Source organism: Terrapene carolina, unplaced genomic scaffold, assembly GCF_002925995.2.
Source record: "Terrapene carolina triunguis isolate 2854851 unplaced genomic scaffold, T_m_triunguis-2.0 Scaffold58, whole genome shotgun sequence".
In the NCBI taxonomy this organism is placed as follows: domain Eukaryota; kingdom Metazoa; phylum Chordata; order Testudines; family Emydidae; genus Terrapene; species Terrapene triunguis.
Genome location: NW_020664409.1, coordinates 18475987 through 18494990, shown reverse-complemented (window position 1 = coordinate 18494990; position 19004 = coordinate 18475987). Strand labels below are relative to the sequence as shown.

The 19004-nt window shown below is 40.0% G+C and overlaps 1 protein-coding gene across 3 annotated transcripts in view; it reads right to left on the bottom strand.

Annotated features, from left to right (window-relative positions):
* NETO1 (neuropilin and tolloid like 1) overlaps nt 1-19004 on the bottom strand; it is an 84067-nt gene that overhangs the window by 10823 nt on the left and 54240 nt on the right. For all 3 annotated transcript variants that reach the window (XM_026647324.1, XM_026647325.1, XM_026647326.1), the window contains exons 5-7: nt 18532-18573; nt 18296-18423; nt 8473-8701 (exon numbers count right to left, since the gene is read on the bottom strand). In XM_026647324.1, the coding sequence (XP_026503109.1) occupies nt 8473-8701; nt 18296-18423; nt 18532-18573 (399 nt within the window). The remainder of the gene's footprint in view (nt 1-8472; nt 8702-18295; nt 18424-18531; nt 18574-19004) is intronic.

The window sequence follows — 19004 nt, the reverse complement described above, 5'->3', positions numbered from 1 at the left end:
CATAATACAAAACAAACAAAAGCAGTATTTTTTTATTTGTTCAAATCTAATTTGCTGCTTTTACCTCTAGATAAGGTAAAGTAAAGCAAACAGTCCTCTCAGAAAGAAACATTTTATATATAATTCAAGCAACTATGATTCAGGAATAGCCCAAACCTCTACTGCAACCCCAAAGAGTGTATGATACACACACATTTATATGCAGTATATTTGATGTCTATGTATAATGTGAGTGAAATATACTATTTACCTTCCCTTCACCAAATTTCTCTAAGTTTACATGGCTATTCTAAAAAACAAACACTATTATACAGCAGTGTCAAAATATTGTACAAGGTCAAATCCTGACTTGTCATTGAACAGGGGAGGCCAGAGCTTCACAACCCAGCTGAGCTCAGTTACCATGGAATGGGTAGTGAATTTTCAGAGGCTTGCCCTCTTCAGGAACAGCAATGGAGCAGCTCGTCCTCATCCTCCCCCTGCCATATCTATTCTCCTAGGATATTTCTTCACTGCACAGTTAACCCAGACTCTTACCTGTGTTCTAGCCCAAACCTCCCGCCTAACTATCCACACAGAAAAGCCTCTGACTCAGGTTTGGAGGTGCTTTAATACTGGGCCAGCTGGGGGTATGGGTTAGAATCTGTGCTCTGCTTTAAACTCAGGCTGGAACCCCCTACTTTGTGGTCAGGATGCAGGCTAAATCACTCAAGAGCCAACTGTCCTCCAGCACCTTTACATAATTCTCCTGAACGACAGACCAATTATTTCTCTTGTAACTGATAGTTGACTGGAAAAGAATCAAAGTCTTAACACAAAGAACCATGAGATATGCCCTGAGACACAGCTGAATGTAGAAATAATGGTAGGGTTTTGCAATGGGATTCCTATACACAGGTGCTCAAACCAAGGTGTTGGTCACCAGGGTGATCTCTGCAGTGAAGATGAAAGCCCAGAAGCTGAGCTGGTGACTCCATCCCCCACTACAGCACATAGCATTGGGGGTGTTGGGAATGATGGAATATCAGGGTTGGAAGGAACCTCAGGAGGTCACCTAGTCCAACCCCCTGCTCAAAGCAGGACCAATCCCCAGACAGATGTTTTGCCCCAGATCCCTAAATAGTTCCCTCAAGGATTGAACTCACAACCCTGGATTTAGCAGGCCAATGCTCAAACCCCTGAGCTATCCTTCCCCCCAAAGTGAGTTCACATTTCACACAACCCCCCCCCCCGAGCATCAAATAAGTCACAGCACTGTGCACAAGATATTTACATTTAACCAACAGCTCAATTGGGGCTGTTTATTCCCCACTCCTCCTTACTGAAGAAGGAGGACTTTCTTTTTGCAAGATCATGAGAATAAAAATCTTTCAGATATTCTTCCCACCATCCTTGAAACAGTGAGTAAAGGTTTTTCCTTCATACTCCGGAGAAAAAATGCTATACGTCTTCCACTTCATTTATGCCATTCAAATTGTTAAAATAGCACACACTACAATACACTTGTTTTTAATCATGAAGGTGATATAACCTGTACTTTCCTTTCCTAACATTAATGACAGCATACTACCAAAAAAAACCCCCCCAACCCAACACCTTCATTGCCATTAGGAACTTGTCAATAACAATATTTTACTTAATGCCAATCTGTCTTGTTTATGGCCACCCTGAAGCACATTTAGTCAGTTTACATATTATTTTATTATTGGTTTTATAGTACTCAGAGCCCCAGTCAGGGACCAGGACCCCATTGTGCTAAGTAACGTACAAATACAGGACAGAAATACTGTGTTTGCCCCAAAGAGTTTACAATTTAAGTAAAAGGGAATTTTGCTAAGGGTTAGCAGTAGATACACATCAGTGTTTAGGGTTTTTTTTAATTTAATTTAATTTGTAACTGTTTGATTAACATTAAATAATGTGGATTATGGTCAAGATTCTGCCACTCTTACATGATAGGTCAGGTATCAATTTTGATGGCATAAATAGGCCCAAAGAATCAAAGGTGTTAACATGATTCTGTCCAACACTTTTAAATAAGAATCAGGGTTTGGTATACAAAGGCCTCAGCCTGCTTAGTGCCATGGCAAACACATCATGACAAATCCTTTTAACCCTTTAATAAAGATACAGAAAAAGAAGGAAAAACAGTTAAAACCATTGTAATGTAAAGTATTAACTAAGGTTTTCATTTTAACAACACCCCTTATTCCCTTTCCCTCCTGTTATGAAGAGATTTTAGAAGGAAACCCTTATAATAGTTTGAGATGGTGTTAAAGGTGATAACATTATTTTTTTGCATGGGAGGAGAGATGAAGTTATTGGAGATGGAATGGAGATGTTGTTATTCATGCTGCTGTTAAAGTTCAGTCCCAGTTTCTAGAAGACAAAACAAAACAAACACAAAGGGAAGGGAAAAGACAGTAAATGCAGCTTTTGTCTCTGGTGTTGACCTATTTTCAACCTTACTACTGGAAAGCCAGAGGCAGAGCACTCAGCCTTAAGAGCCACTCCAGGGCCTGGGAAACTTGTACCAGCATCAGGCTATTTAGAGCATTGCTTTTAGCTACCTCTTTTTCTTTACAGGCTTCCGGAAATGTTGCACAAAATCCAGTCATGGCTGGCTAAGCCAGACTCTTATTAGACAGAAGGCACAAGGCGAGAGATAGGAAAGAAGAAATTAGGTAAGGAAGGAAAAGGACACATGGAGGTGGGGGAGCAACAAAGTCTCACATCCCAGATGCTGTTTGGGATTTAGCAAGAGCTAGTGGTGTCATCTGACTCTCTCTGGTCAGAACATCCCTCAGGATTAGGCTGAGGAAGGTCCAACATTGTTACACTGTATCTTGGGGGTCTCAGGAGATCGCAGAAATGGCAGCCATGATGGTGAAGCTCAATCTTTTCACTTGTTTCAGTCAGCAATTGTTGCATTGGCTTCCACCAAAGTTTCTTCCAAAGTCTCCTTTTTGGAGAATCACAAAAGGGAGTGATGGGTGGAATAGGTCATCTTTCCTTTATTTTGTCCACCAATTAGGCCTATTTTCTAACACACCAATTTTGGTTCATTGACTTCCAGTCCCACATTTGTCTTGTTTATCAGGCATAATTCAAGGACTATGTTAAGATCATATCAGTAGGCCTTTTCATTTAGACTAATTCAGTCTGTCTCCCTTTTGCACCTTTTCCCACCAGCATTTATTGTTATAGGATATTGTGACACTTTATAAATCCACTTTCCCAGAGCTGGCTCATGAGTTGGATAGGCCAATTATCACTACAGCCATTCTTTATTCCATTAATAGTCCCATGGAGACCAATAGAACTACGTGCCGTGTACTACTTAATGTGGGTTATGGTAGCAGAATCACGTCCTGAGTAAGGAAATGGAAAACCCTAAGAGGACAAACTCTGCCCTAAGTTATGTGCATGCAACCTGACTGAAGCCAATGGTGTTGCAAGAGTGTAAATCTGGGCAGCATATGGCCCATAAGACTTCAAAATTGTCCTCAGATACATCCCTGACTCTCTCATTGAAGTCAACTGGGAAGACAGAATTGAGCCTATTGTATATTAAAGTATATGTTTAATAGCATAACTAGTATCCCCAAAATACTGCAACAGGGAATGCAGCCTCATGGGGTAAGAGAGTGAAACCTCATTGAAGTCAAGGGGGTTGCATCAATGTAACTGTCAGCAGAACCTGGACTCTCATCTCTCACTTCCTGTGTACTCCCACAGTGCAGAGTCAATACTTCAGCATCCATTATTGATTTGATCTTTGGTTTAGTTTTATAAATTGGGCTGGAAATGAGAAGTTTCTCTCTTTTGCGCCATGCCTGAGAAAAAACTGTCTTTCCATTTTCTCCAGCTGATGGATGTAATGAATATTTTATTTTTCACAGTCTGCATAATTCAAAAATAGGTGAACAGATTTCACTCAAATTTCTTAAAATGCTCCAAATGTGGAAAATTTCAGCTTGGAAGAGGAGAATTTTTCAGAAAGGTGGGAGTTTCTGAAGAATAATCTCTGTGCAGCCTCAACTACCATACATGCACACAAACATGTGGTTCAGAAATGTACTGCACATCTACATACACGTTTATTGTAATACACACATGCATATGTACTATTTATATTCACACATACAGAGTCTATGTCTAGATCATGAAATTTGATTTTTTTTCCCAGAAGAATGAGATGTTATAACCTAGCTCCTGGGGTTTGATTGTTTTGCACAGAGTGTAGGTCGAGAGAGTGCATACAAAGGTGGCTTAATTTATCCCCAAAGGGCCAAAGATCAGTTGAGGATCAGTCTAGCAAAGGGTGTCCCAAACATTCCCTCTTTCTCCTACTATGCTAGTGGGAAGGAGTGAGAGAAGCAGGAGTTTTATCTATTTACCACTAAGTTCTTCAGCGCAGAGACTTTTTCTTACTATGTACATTTTACAGTGCTTAACACACACTTGGTTATAAACTAACATAATAAACAATAAAGTCCCTACACTGTCTCTATCCCATTGGAGGATTGCCTTTACACTGGGCAATCCTTTTTGGGCAGGCTAGTTTGGCTGGAAGGATGGATTTGGCTGGTAGCACTGCACAAGTAAATCTGGTCCTATATTCCACTGTCAGAATATGTTTGGGAAACTAGGAAGAATTGTAGAGCCTCCTTTAAGACAGCCAAGCATAATAGGTCTTCTAAAAGGCTCAGTGCAATCCTTTTTTAAACTGAGGATGGTGATAAAGGGAGGTGAAAGAATGATATTTTCTGATGAGGTTTGGATGAAGCAGATTCCCTTATTGGCAAGCATGTCCAGTGCACTCAGGATTATGGATAGAGGGATGCAGTACTAATAAATAGCTGTCAGAAGTGATTGAATGAGCATCTTGTCTGTTGTGCATACAGCGGGATTTTCTCTTATCCATATATCCAGGTTCTGAGAGTCTGCTTTTAGGTTAAAGTGTAGGTGTGGCTATTCAGAAGCAAAGCTCACTGAAGGGGCTGTAGCTGTCTGTAGAAAGTATGTCTGTCATTAATCAGGCTGGAGATCACTGTCAGAGTTAAGGTAGGTGAAGTGAACAGTCAGTAAGTGGGGGAGGAAACACCTATAGTATTTATAAGGATAGTTCAGGGGGAAATAATTATTCAAGTCTCACCTGAACATGCAAACAAACATCTTTTTTTTAAAAACTTTGTTGCCCTTTCATTACGCTCCTGTTATTCCAATTTTAAATATAAATTAAAATTTATATTTAAAGTATGCTGCAGTCACTGACCATCACATTTAGGAATTATTAAGTACTATTGGGGCATGGTAAAAGGGCATTTTAAAATAAAGTCATATTTTGAAAGAATACAAAATGGGATTGGACCATAGCCAGATGAATTGAACAGACAGAGCTTAAATGGACAAAACTCAATATTTGATACAGCTGATGATTCTACTCACTGAATACTGAGTTAATACTGACGTGTTAAGAGTCTCTGCTACTATTTCAGTCATATTAGAATCAGTCACTCAGTTCTGTTGGTACAATCCATTTAGACTCGCTTTGTATGATAATGTTGCCCTTACTTCAGACACTAGTGTCCAATTGTGATACCACTGTCATTCCTCTGCAGAGCAATAGCAAATGTTCAGGGTCTTGCAGGACTGCTTCCTACTGGAGGAGAAACCAGTGATGCAGAGTTTGTGTATATTCTAAAGCATAAACTTGTTTTAGTTACGCATATACGCCAGTCCTGGAACACAAGTACTTAAACAGCATGCAGGCAAAGCCTTCTTTCAGATTTCTCTACCTAGAATTAATGCCCAGTTCCCAGGGAGCTACTGTGCCTAAATAATTGATTCTAATGAGAAACTGAGGCAGAAAGCAAATTCTCCTGCTACTTGCAAACCATCAGGACCACTGCCATAACACAAAGCCTTGCATAACAAAAACATGCAATTTGGAGGGATAGCTCAGTGGTTTGAGCATTGGCCTGCTAAACCCAGGGTTGTGAGTTCAATCCTTGAGGGGGCCACTTAGGGATCTGGGGCAAAATCAGTACTTAGTCCTGCTAGTGAAGGCAGGGGGCTGGACTTGATGACTTTTCAAGGTCCCTTCCAGTTCTAGGAGATAGGATATCTCTATTAATTTAAATTTAATACCATCACATTATATGGTCCAAAGCATGAATGTTGCACACTAAGAAATGGAACGTGAAAGGCTTTGTGTCACAGTGCCACTTGGTGACCCCTATCATAATATGTAAGAACATTCTACTTTGCCATTCTGATCATTTTATTTTGTCTATGCACATGTGAAATTAATAATAATAATGCGAAACCCTTACTAAAGTGAGATCAATGAGGAAGACTCATGGCACAGTGAAATGCCACCTGCCCGGCTAAGGAATTGCCTTTTTTCCCCTTCCTTCTTGGCTCTGAGTGAATAGAACAGCTATTTCTCGGTTAGTCTCACAGCGCTGACCTAGGTGTCCCCTCCGATCCTTGTGGCTTCCCTTTCCCTGATCTTTATGTTGCTGAATGATGTGTGCCTACGAAAGCTGCAAATCTCATCCTCTGTGTGTGGATGATCTCATCATTTCCATGTGCTGCTAAAAGATTTAGACTTTTCATCCCCACATGTTGTCTCTTATAGTTGGCATATCAGATATCTGCTTTAATTTTGAACTCAGACACAAGAATCTTCTATATACATAACCATCTCTGGACAACTGATGTGGTACATGTATCTGATGGCAGAATTTAGCCTTTAATGTGTGCTAAGATTTTAACACGTCAGTGACAGTTTAGAGGAAATTGACCAGTTAATACGACATGGAAAGATTTTAAACTGTCCTGCCAGAATATGGTTTAACACCTGATGATGTTTATTATAAAGTGGCTACTCATCAGTTTTTTTTGGGGGGGAGAGGGGGCTGAGCAATGTTTACAGAACTGTTTCCAGGTTTCATGGAATACAAATTTTAAAAAAATGGTTTTCCATGGCTATGATTGAATTTCAAAGCCTTGTAAACGTATACTTGCTCAAATCTTGGTCATAAATTGATGATCGTATGCATTACTCTTTGGTTCTTTAGAAGCAGTGAATCCTCAATGCCTATTTCTCTGTTTCTAAGGTAACAGAGAAAGATTTTTTTTTCTTTTTTCCAATGAATCAGACCTTGAATATTCAAGACTTCTCCAGCCAGGGAAACAAAGCAAAAAACGGTATAATCTCAATAGAGGATTCTCTCCATATTTTAGACACAAGCTTGATTTATAGACTAGAGAAACACAAACTACCCTTAAGGCTGCAATGTGAGAGAACTGTGACAAACACAGTCGCAGGTCAGTAGAGCGTCAGGAATTTTTAATCAGAGTCAAATTAAGGAATTACAAAGGCTCACCGCTACTGTCTCATTGCGTCATCATAGGGTACAAACAGAATGCAGATGAAGAATGTATTTGATGGGATTATGCACACATTCTAGTAACTGATTGCATTCTGGTAAACCAAATCTTTTTATTTGTGGAACTCTGGCTATCTGGCTTCACGTTATTGCTATTGCCTATATTCGTGTTACCTACCCCTTCCTCCCCAGGACACTTATTACTTACTTCACTGTACTGTACATCAGATGTGAGATGCAAAGCACTAAAGATTATATTTTTGAATATAGCATTAATCATCATTTATAAATAAATAAATAAACATATAGTCCTTTCCTAAAAAACAATCATGTTATTTTCATTAATCAAAAACATATGCTCTTATCACAACTGGTTTAAATTAATCATTTTTTGGTAGCTGGCAGTGTTGATTCTATTTTCCTCTTACTTTGAGTGCAAGAGTTGTTGCTGTTTTTATTCTACAAATTAAACAACAAGAAGCTGCCAAAAATGAATATTATTCAAATGTAAGTTTTTGTATCTTTTATAAACCATAACTTCATGTAAAGTTTCGGGATAACTTCTATGGTTACTAAAAAATTAAATCAAAGGATTTAAACTATCATCCCTTACTTAACAGGAGATGATGTACCTGCTTATTAATATATACACATTATCTAGTGATAAAATAATCATATTGCAGTTCTCCAGTGCCCTTCATCTTAATATCTCAGAGCACTTTGTAAACAGTCAGTGATTAGGCCTCACAGAAACCTCTGTTCAGTTTGATCAGCCTCACCTTAAATAAATGAAAACTGAGGTAGACAGAGGTTAAGAGACTTGCCCGAGGTCATAGAACAACTGAGTGTTAGAATTGATATCCAGACGTTCTGCTTCCCAGTCCTGTAGTCTAACCACTGTCTCACAAATCATCACACAGTGTAACATATGAAATAAAAACCTGGTTTGTGATTTTAATAGCTTGTTAAGGAACTTCTTTCAGTTCTTACTCTGTATGAAGAAAGTGTCATTAACAGTTTATGAGACTTGTATCATTTGACATATTGAAACATAGAGTGCTTAGAGTCTTACGTTCTTGGAAAGATGTGAAAAGCATCTGGAATCGGCTGTTTCGACTGCCTTCGTCTGCCCACATGCGGATTACCCCAAGACCTGTACGCAGCATCACATCATTAGCAACAGTGCTACAAAATTTAGCTTTTAAATCCTCCACCGAGCTACTTCCATCATAGACAGCCACAAAATTCCTTTTGCATTCATTTGAATTCTGCATTTCATAGTCCAAGAATCGTAAATAGATCTACAAAAGAACAACAACAACAAAAAAAGAACCGTATAAACCAAAATAGGAACAAGAACAATTAAACAGCACTTCTCCCTGTGGTGAAAAATAGATACTTGAACTATAATCAGATCATGATCTTTTTGTTATTAGAGGTGACAAAATACAGGCCACTTTTATTATTTTTGCAGTAATAAAGTAACTGAGTACTGTTTATTCTTCATCACATTTTGTCTTGTTCTAAAGTCTAGTCCAGAGGAGGTCCAAATGCTTCTTTTCTTGCCTATTCTGAGACCCCCGGCTTCCAATTTAAACTCCTAAATGTATCCCTTTTAGGAGAAGCAAGTGTGTCCTCTAATCATCCAGCCTGATGACAGGTCAGAAACTTCTTCCTGTACTGACACAATATTGCTCAATTACTCACCCAGCAAGAAGAATAATAAGGCAAATACTTGCAGCTCCCTCCAGAGAGTCAATGTGTGTCATCCTTGTGACATGGCTAAGCTCCACTGACTCAGGAAGTGAGAATCTAGAAACCATTCAAAACCCAAACATTAATCTTTTCATGTTTCCTCAAGCAGTCTGGTCACCATCTCGGTCTTTTTCAACAAAGCCCTTATCATTAAGTCAACAGGGATGAAACTAACAGTGTTCCAGAGAAATTAATCTAAAACCCTATGAGGCTTTAATAAGAAAGGAATATTTTTCTGAACTTTAAGCCATCTTATCAAATGTAACTAAAATAATCATCCTGGCTAAAGAATCCAGTAAATTTGTTTATTAATTTTAAGGAAAACTTATTCTCAATTAAAATCTATATGACCTCCAATAGAGGAAGCCATATTACTGATTTGAGAGCCTTTCCTAATAAAGTAAAGCAAAATCAAACATACCAGTATTACAGAAAGTAAATCAGAGGTTAGGCAGGCACATGATATACAACTAGACCATACAGGATAACCAGCACACCTTAGGAAAATATTGAAGAAATCTAGATTACAGCAGAAATAGTAAAAAATAAAAATAAAAATCAATCTATACATGTATTTGAACCCAATGACTGAATGTACTCCAAAGCTGCATCTTTATTTTGAAACAAAAACAAACAAAAAGGACCCCTCCGATTGAAGTAGCAATCAGCATTACTTCTCTCTTCAATGAACTTTCTGCACAAAAAAATCTCGACTTCAAATAGTTCTTCCCATGAAAAGACAGAAGGGGAGGAGCACGATTTCTCTAGTTTTGTGGCTTCAAGCAAGTATATAAGCACAACTCCTCCCAGACAACATGGAGGAATCTAGATGTCACAGCACTCATGTTTCAAAACTCCTATTGCTTAGAATGAATGGGCACTATTTACAGCCTCCCACTTCACAGTGTACATTTCCAAATCACCTATTAATTTTTTTAGATACTGTATTGGAATCCATTGGTACTTTTTATGCCTGACAAGTAGTCTCTCTTTAGAGAATGCTGTTCTTAATAGGATTTGTGATAATCACCACAACAATCTTGCGAATGTTAATATTCCCATTTTACAAATGAGGAAACTGGGTCACAGAGCAGGTAAGTGACCAATGTAACAGTGTATCAGTAGCAGTTCTATGAGCCAGAAATCCTGACCTCCAATCCCATTCTCTAGCTACTAGCTCAAGCTCTTTCCCAGTGGATGTACTAGAGTGGTCAAACAATGATGAGCATGACTGAGAGGGTTATGTTACAACCAAATTGCTCTAATGTAATTTTTACTCCTGAACAGTTTAGCTGGATTTTATAAGAAACCATAGGTTGATGAGACATAAGTTGTGTTGATCTATAAAAATGGAACACTTTGCTTTAATCCATAAACTCTTCTGTCTGCAAAATATTATTTCATTGAGTTCTATCTACAGTACTGTCCTTTGCATGTAACACACACAATTAATAGTTGAAGTTGACAGAAGAATTATTACATTGCTCTTTTTCGTGTGTTGTCCAACTTTCTTCACTGCACTGACCTCTTTTAAGGCACATTGTCTGGGGACCACCTCCACTCCCACTCATGAGTATATATAATTCATTCCTTTTGCAACTATAGCAATTACTTACCTGGCCAAGTAGCAATTAGGAGATATTTATGTATAATAAGTGTATTTTTAAAAAGTGAATCTGTTTTGCTTTTACTTTCACCTCCCTTACTATCTGTTCTGTTCCTCTCTCTTTCCGTGGCTCCCTTCTCCTGCACATGAATGCTGCCCAAACACCTCATCCTCTTCTCCCTCTGGTCCTCAACTTCTTCATTCTCCTCCTACTTCCTCCCTCCCCCCAACTACCCCAGATGTTCCTCTGTTGCTGATAGCTGGTTTCTCTAGTCCCATAGGGGATTCCAGTCCTCACAGTATCTCCTAAGTCCTCTCCTCCACTTCTTAAATAGCATTCGCCCCGGTACAGATTACTTTGGGTATGTCTACGCTACGGGATTACTCCGAATTTACAGAATTCGATTTTTGGCAACCGATTGTATAAAGTCGAGTGCATGCGGCCACACTAAGTACATTAATTCAGTGGTGTGCGTCCATGTACCGAGGCTAGCATCGACTTCTGGAGCGTTGCACTTGTGGGTAGCTATCCCATAGCTATCCCATAGTTCCCGCAGTCTCCCCCGCCCATTGGAATTCTGGGTTGAGATCCCAATGCCTGATGGGGCCAAAAATTTGTCACAGGTGGTTATGGGTAAATGTCGTCAGTCAATCCTCCCTTCGTGAAAGCAATGGCAGACAATCATTTCACGCCCTTTTCCCTGGATTGCCCGGGCAGACGCCATAGCACAGCAACCATGGAGCCCGTTCAGCCTTTTTTCACTGTCACCGTATGTCTACTGGATGCTGCTGACAGACGCGGTACTGCAGCGCTACACAGCAGCATCCCCTTGCCTTTGCAAGTTAGCAAAGACGGTTACCAGCCATACTGTACCGTCTGCTGCTTTGCAAGTTGGCAAAGACGGTTACCAGTCATACTGTACCGTCTGCTGCTGTCATGGGTGCTCCTGGCCGGCCTCGGTGTGGTCGGTCGGGGGCACCTGGGCAAAAATGGGAATGACTCCCCAGGTCATTCTCTTCTTTAAGTTTTGTCTAATGGAGAGTCAGTCCTGCCTAGAATATCAGGCAAGCCTACTAACAAAGCAGAGAGGCAAACAGCCGCTCCGGGTCAGAGCCCCAGACATCCCGCAGAAATGATGAGCTGCATGCCATTCTAGGGGGTGCCCCTACAACAACCCCACCCATTGCTTCCCTCCTTCCCCACCCCTCCCGGGCTACCTTGGCAGATATCCCCCCATTTGTGTGATGAAGTAATAAAGAATGCATGACTTTGAAACAACACTGACTTTATTGCCTCTGCAAGCAGAGATCAAAGGGGGGAGGGGAGGGCGGTTGGCTTACAGCGAAGTAGAGTGAAGCATCATTCTGCACTTGCTCAGCCTATAGCTGAAAATGGGAATCTGTGATAAGCACTAGAATAGAAGCACAGGCAGGACTGAATCTCCATTTGTGTGTGGGCCTTTGGTTGACACTAGTAAAATATAAAATGTCCCAGGATATGTATGTTGGGGGACAGTTCTAAACGGCAGCTTTATTTTTTTATTTGCAGCAAAATGTAGAGGTCTAAGTATCTGATTATGAGCCCTGAGAGCCAGGGGTAGGTGCGACCGCGTGGTGCTGCCGACTGGGAGAGCAGCCTGAGGCAGAAGCCTCCAGCTGGCATGATATTCCAGGCAGGACTGAATCTCCATTACACAAAACTTAAAGAAGAGAATGACCTGGAGTCATTCCCATTTTTGTCCAGGCGCCCCTGACCGACCTCACCGAGGCCAGCCAGGAGCACCCACGGGACGAAGATGATGGTTACCAGTCATACTGCACCGTCTGCCATCCGCAAGACAAGGCAAGGGGATGCTGCTGTGTAGCGCTGCAGCACCGTATCTGCCAGCAGCATCCAGTACACATACGGTGACAGTGAAAAGAGGTGAGAAACGATTTTTTTCCCTTTCCTTTCACGGGGGGTTGGGGGGGATGGCTGACAACATATACCCTGAACCACCCACGACAATGTTTTTGACCCTTCAGGCATTGGGAGCTCAACCCAGAATTCAAATGGTTTACGGAGAGTGCGGGAACTGTGGGATAGCTACAGTCGTCAGTCGCCCCTCCCTCCATGAGTGTCCATTTCATTCTTTGGCTTTCTGGTACACTTGTCTCAGCTCCTTAAGTTTCATGCAGCACTGTGTTGAGTCCCTGTTGTGGCCTCTGTCCATCATGGCCTTGGAGATTTTTTCAAATGTTTTGGCATTTCGTCTTTTGGAACGGAGTTCTGATAGAACATGTTCATCTCCCCATACAAAGATCAGATTCAGTATCTCCTGTACGGTCCATGCTGGAGCTCTTTTTTGATTCTGGGACTGCATGGTCACCTGTGCTGATCAGCGCTCCACGCTGGGAAAACAGGAAATAAAATTCAAAAGTTCGCGGGGCTTTTCCGGTCTACCTGGCCAGTGCGTCCGAATTCAGATTGCTGTCCAGAGCGGTCACAATGGTGCACTGTGGGATAGCTCCTGGAGGCCAATACCGTCGAATTGTGTCCACACTAACCCTAATTCAAACCGGCAATGTCGATTTCAGCGCTACTCCCCTCGTTGGGGAGGAGTACAGAAATCGATTTTAAGAGCCCTTTATGTCGACAAAAATGGCTTCGTTGTGTGGACGGGTGCATGGTTAATTCGATTTAACGATTCTAAATTCGACCTAAACTCATAGTGTAGACCAGGCCTTTGTATCCAGTAGTCTTTTACAAGCTCCAGGCTTCTCTTTGCTAGGAAGACTCGGCATATCTGTAGGAGGAGCTGCAAACAAGCAAGAGAGTCACCAAGAAGCACCCAGTCAGATCTCTACAGGCCACCAGCAGATGACTGTGAATCCTGGGCAACTACTTTTTTTTTTTTAAAAAGGCCAAATTGTGAGTGCCTCCTGGCATTCCTGTGGAGCAAGGAGAGGCAAACAAGAATCTTTCCGCCTCCTTGCATGGTTGTGAAGGGCCTCTCAACAGTAGCAGCCCATATGCTCTGGGAAGCATATGCCCCTGCCAAAGCAAGACTCTGAAAAAAAGGGGTGGGTGGGATAGACAGGGTCATGCCACTTCTGTACTGAAGGCTCGTACACTGTGGAGAACAATCTGTCACATGCTACTGAATAGAACAGATTGCTCGCCCCCTGTGCACAAGGAGAAGCACAACAGAAACTGAAGCACAATCCCCACCAGTGCTCGTCCTGCACTGGTGTAGTTCTGCATAACCTCCTGCTCAGGATGGAGACGTAAATGTTTATCTTACTTTCCTATGCTCCTCCACTTTAGACGGGTACTATGGCTACAAGTTATGGTAAAGGAGCTCTGATAGGGAACCCCAGAGTGCCTTCATCATATCATTGCAGTTAATAACTATATTTGTACCCCAACTGCGCTCTCCACCAGGAAGGAGCATTTGAAAGTATGGCGGAATCTTTCACACCGACTACTCTCCCATTCCAAAAAAATACACAAATACATTATTGTAAAAGCTAAATAATCATAGTAAGTCTAGTTTAGGGGTAACAGCTTTCATTCCCAACAAAATAAATCAGGGGCAATTTTCATCACTTTTACATACTACCATTCTCGCAATATGTTGTAACACTCAGTGCAATTTCTTCATCCATTCACTATAGGCATTCACTTCACATGTTCCTCTTTATTTCTGCAGGCTTCTGTTTTAAAGACCTCCAGTGGCCTACCACCCTTTAGCCTTATAAAAAAAGTAGCCTGTTTCTGAAAGTAGGTTAATATGGCAGCAGACAAGGAACAAAAAGCATGATAATGTGGATTTTCACCTCCCTGTTGTTTACAAACAAGCCAACAATCTGAACTTCATAAATGAAATATATTTGTTTCCTAGTCCCAATTCTGTTTTCAGTCACAGGACTTCAGCTCTGGCATTACCGGTGTATCTGGGAGCACAGTTTGGCATAGTAAATATGGATTGGTCAGAAATCAACATTGATGCACTGGATTCAAATAATTAGCTTAAAACTGTATGTCAACTGTGCAAAAGAAAGAGAGTAGCTCCAAAAACAAAATACAGATTTGTACATTGAAGCCAAGGAAGACCTGGTCCTGTGAGTTTCCATGTACTCTCAATGATCATCACAGGAGTTGAGTGCATTCAGAACTTCACATGAGGAAACCAAGGCTTGATCCAAAGCTTATTGAAATCAATCAGGGCCGTTCATTTGACTTCAGTTGGGTTTGGATCAGTCCCACAATGCTTCACAAGATCAAAGACCTATGTTATTCAGTGCATGACTAAAAATTGAATCCCAATTAAAAAGACTCTGACAACTTGGTATCTGGTCAGCTAAAAAAAAGAGCTAAAAGTAATCTCAGGTACTATACCTGCTCCTTCATGCCTCTACCAATTTGTGTAGTTTTATGATTATATATTTCTATATTTCTCTAACCTGATGTGTGAAACACCCACACAAATAGTGGAAGCTGACTAGCAAACTGAATATGCTGGAAGAAGGAGTAAAACTGATTGTGCTATCTAATTCACAATGCTCATGATCGAAAACCCCAGTCAGCAGCAAGATTTTTACTGAACTTTGGGTCAGGCTTAAAGTGATCCAACTGAAAATGAGAATTTTTTTCTTATTTTTCTAATCTCATTTATTCTGATTTTAAGTGCTATTCGTAATGCCAGAACATAAGAAACTTTCAAACAAAAGTGAACGGAGTCCTTTAAAATAAATGTAAGGCCTGCTCTATCCTCCATTCAGGTCTTTGGGAGTTTTGCCACTGATTTCAATGTGGAATAACTAGGTTGCTAGTATTTTAAGTAAGCACTTGCACATGACCATATTAAGCATTATGAGGTCTTTTCTTACTTAACTACACAATATGCTATAAAGTAGAAACATAACCATTGTATCTTCTTTTTCCACATTTATGTCAGAAAATGTCAATGTCAAACCACCAATTCCATGTTATATTGGAGGGTGGGGAGAAATGTACCAGCACAGTTTTAGAGTATTAGTTTTTACAAAGCTTTGAGATGTCGCTGCAAATGCCAATGCTATTAGCAACAAAAATGATAAAGCTTCACTGCAGCTGTGGCATATATAATTTATATCCCCTGATCGCATTATGGTTTAAATAATTGTCTTGTCACCTTTAAGTTTGTATTTTTATCATAATAATGAAAAAAGAAATGCTGGCTAAATTGTACTGTTTTTTATTTAGCTTTGAAAGTAACGGAAAGCCTTGACTGAATATATTAAAGGAAAAGAGAGATTGTAAACTATGAATAATATATAACTTCAGTAAAAAAGTCAGATTATAATCTCTTCATTGTGAATCACTTTTGATGAGTTCTTCTTTTTTAATCATTCACCAAAGGTTTGGGCTGACAATGTGATTGATTAGGCAGGTTAGGAAAAGCTTCAAACCACTTCCCAGAATAACTGCCTTAATACTTGTGTGCAGAAAATCAGTTCTTTATAAGGCACCAAAACAAAGCACATAATAAAGAAAGGATTTGTTCAACTGCCAAGAATAATGTATGTGAAAGAAAAGCTCCTTTCAATCTAGATCTGACTTCAAAATCCTGTACACCTGTCCCTCTGCTGCAGCTAATTCCCCTGGTGTCTAGGTGGTGTAGGTGGGCCTATGCCACTCTCCTGTGCAGCTCCTGGAATAGGAGCATATCAAGGATGAGGAGGGGTGAGTGGCTGGAGCACTTTGCATTCCGGCTATTCTGAACTGTGGAACAAAACAAAGGCATCGGTGCAAAGCTGCTATAAATCAGAGCAGCATTGGGAGTTGCCCTAACTTATTCTGCAGGTTATGCCAGCTCCAGAAGCAGCCCAGAATTAGTGAAGCACAAATGTGGTTTTTTTTTTATGATACACCTATCAGTAACTAATTTCGCAGTGTGGTGCAATAATCGTTTTCAGTCTAAACATTCAATATCAGTCATAGCTCTTTATTCTGGCAGAGAATGGGAATCCCGTCTATTTAGTGGAAAACCTGTATTTATCTTGCAATTATATGAAAATAACCTAATAAATAGGAGCTTAAAGTGGGTATTTGCAATAATCCTATTCCATCCTTTGCCACACAACTATTCCACATTTCCTCCAAACTTTCATTGAATAGAGAAATGCTGCCACAAATCTGTCATCTAATTTTATGTAACTCTCGGGCAACTTTTCATTTTGGGTACTGAATGCCAAATGTTATAATAGATAGGTACATTGTGTTCATTCTGCTCCGTAATAACACACAAAATGATTTATCTCTCAGCTTTCCAAAGTTGGTGTGCCCACAGACTCTAGTTTGCAAAGCCTGGACTTTGAGGCAGTTCTGCTGAGGGGGTAGTGCCCTCACATCACTGGTAAAAGACATTTTTGGAACCTCAACTGCTGTGTTGCCTTTAGAAGATGTGTGTGAAAATAGGTGATGAGCGCAAAGTTATTCCACTCCAGAAGAAAGGAGAAATGGTGTGCTATCCATCTGTAATTAATCCAAGTGTTCACTGATGAGTAAGCTGCAAAAATAATGTAATGGTGGCTGAAAGATAAAACCAAAAAAAAATTGTTTCCAGTTAAACCCTAACTGAATTTTTTATTACTATTTTGTTTCATTTTAACCATTTTGGGGTTTTTTTCTTTTTTAAAATAAAACTAGCTAAATTTCAAAATGAAACATTGGCTTGAAACTAAAAGTCAAGATGTTTCATTTCAAAAACATCAAAATGAAACATCTTGACTTTGAAAAAAAAGTCATCAAAACTATTAGTTGAATTCAATCTAAATTTCTGAATATTTTTTGTTGATCTCAAACTGGGTGAATCAACTATTTATCTGAAAAAAATTGTCCAGTTCTACTGAGTTGGGCCTGGACAAATGAGACATTATGATAAAACCAAAGAAGGGAACCATTGGATTAAGGGGGAACATCCTAGTGCCACCAGACTCCTTGTTCCTTTTGCTATATTCTATTTGAGAAACAATGACAAAAACATTGACAACTATGGAGGAAAAGTAAGAATGGGGAGTCTATTCATCAGTGGCTCATTCTCAAAAGTATAGGGCTCAGACTAAAGATATATGAATTTACCGTGGCTCTGTTTTCACTAATTTCCAGAACGACAAACAGAAGATGATACTATTGGATTTGGCAATGTTTTTTAAACATTACATATGCTGGCCACATGATCTTAGTGTCAACATAAAGATGGGATGTAAAATATGGAAAATAAAGAGATACATCACCTCACAGTTAACAAGATCTCCTGATTCTTAAAAGCTCAGAGTAAAGACGTGTTGGAGAAAATTACCCATTATGCTGCCCACATTGTTATTTATAGCAAATGAAGGTTACTGTGACAGTGAGGTGACAAATTACCTTCCAATGCTGAAGGAAAATAACAGTTTAAAAGTTCAACACTGAAAAATTGCTAAGCAAGACCCGTGTGTACAAAGAAATATACACCATATTCGTATTCTTAAATTAAGTGCCAAATCAGTGAGTAGATGCAGGACTGACCTTGGATCGTGGTGGTGCTCGGATGTACCATTTACAGTCAACCGCCTCCGTATCAGAAGCTTTTCCTTCCTTCACAATTTGCACAGATTCCACAATTCCTTCAGGTCCTCCCATCTCAAACTCACAAACTGAATAACAAAATACCACAAAAATGAAACCTGAACAGCAAGCAAAAAATATTTTCTACAGCAGAGGGCAAAGTCCTCCAAGTTTTATGAAATATCTAGCATACCAACCTGGCAATGGTTTCAAAACTCCCAGGTCCTTAAAGTCCGGATCTTAAAAATTTAGAAAGGAGAAAATCAGTCTCGTTCAATATTTTGGTTATAACATTTTGTTGAGTTTCATTAGAATATTACAAGCAATTGTGGGAGAATCTCTCTACACTTATTTCCCAGAAACTTTTAAAGACCACAGCAACAATTGACAATGCAAAACATGTTGCCAGTTTACTATTAAGCTCTTTTTATTTTCCATTATGAAAATCTGCTATGGTCATAATTTTCTTTGTCTCCGTGCCAATTTCTTATCACTGAACACAAGAGATGTTTTCAGGATACACCAGTGGGCAAGAGGACCAGACAGCCATCCCTTTGGTGTTTTGATGCAGCAATCTAATGCAAGTGGTTATCTTTCCAGACATTGCACACCGGATCCCTTTGCCTACTTCACAAACCCTTGCACAGCATGGTTACCATAGCTAAAGGAA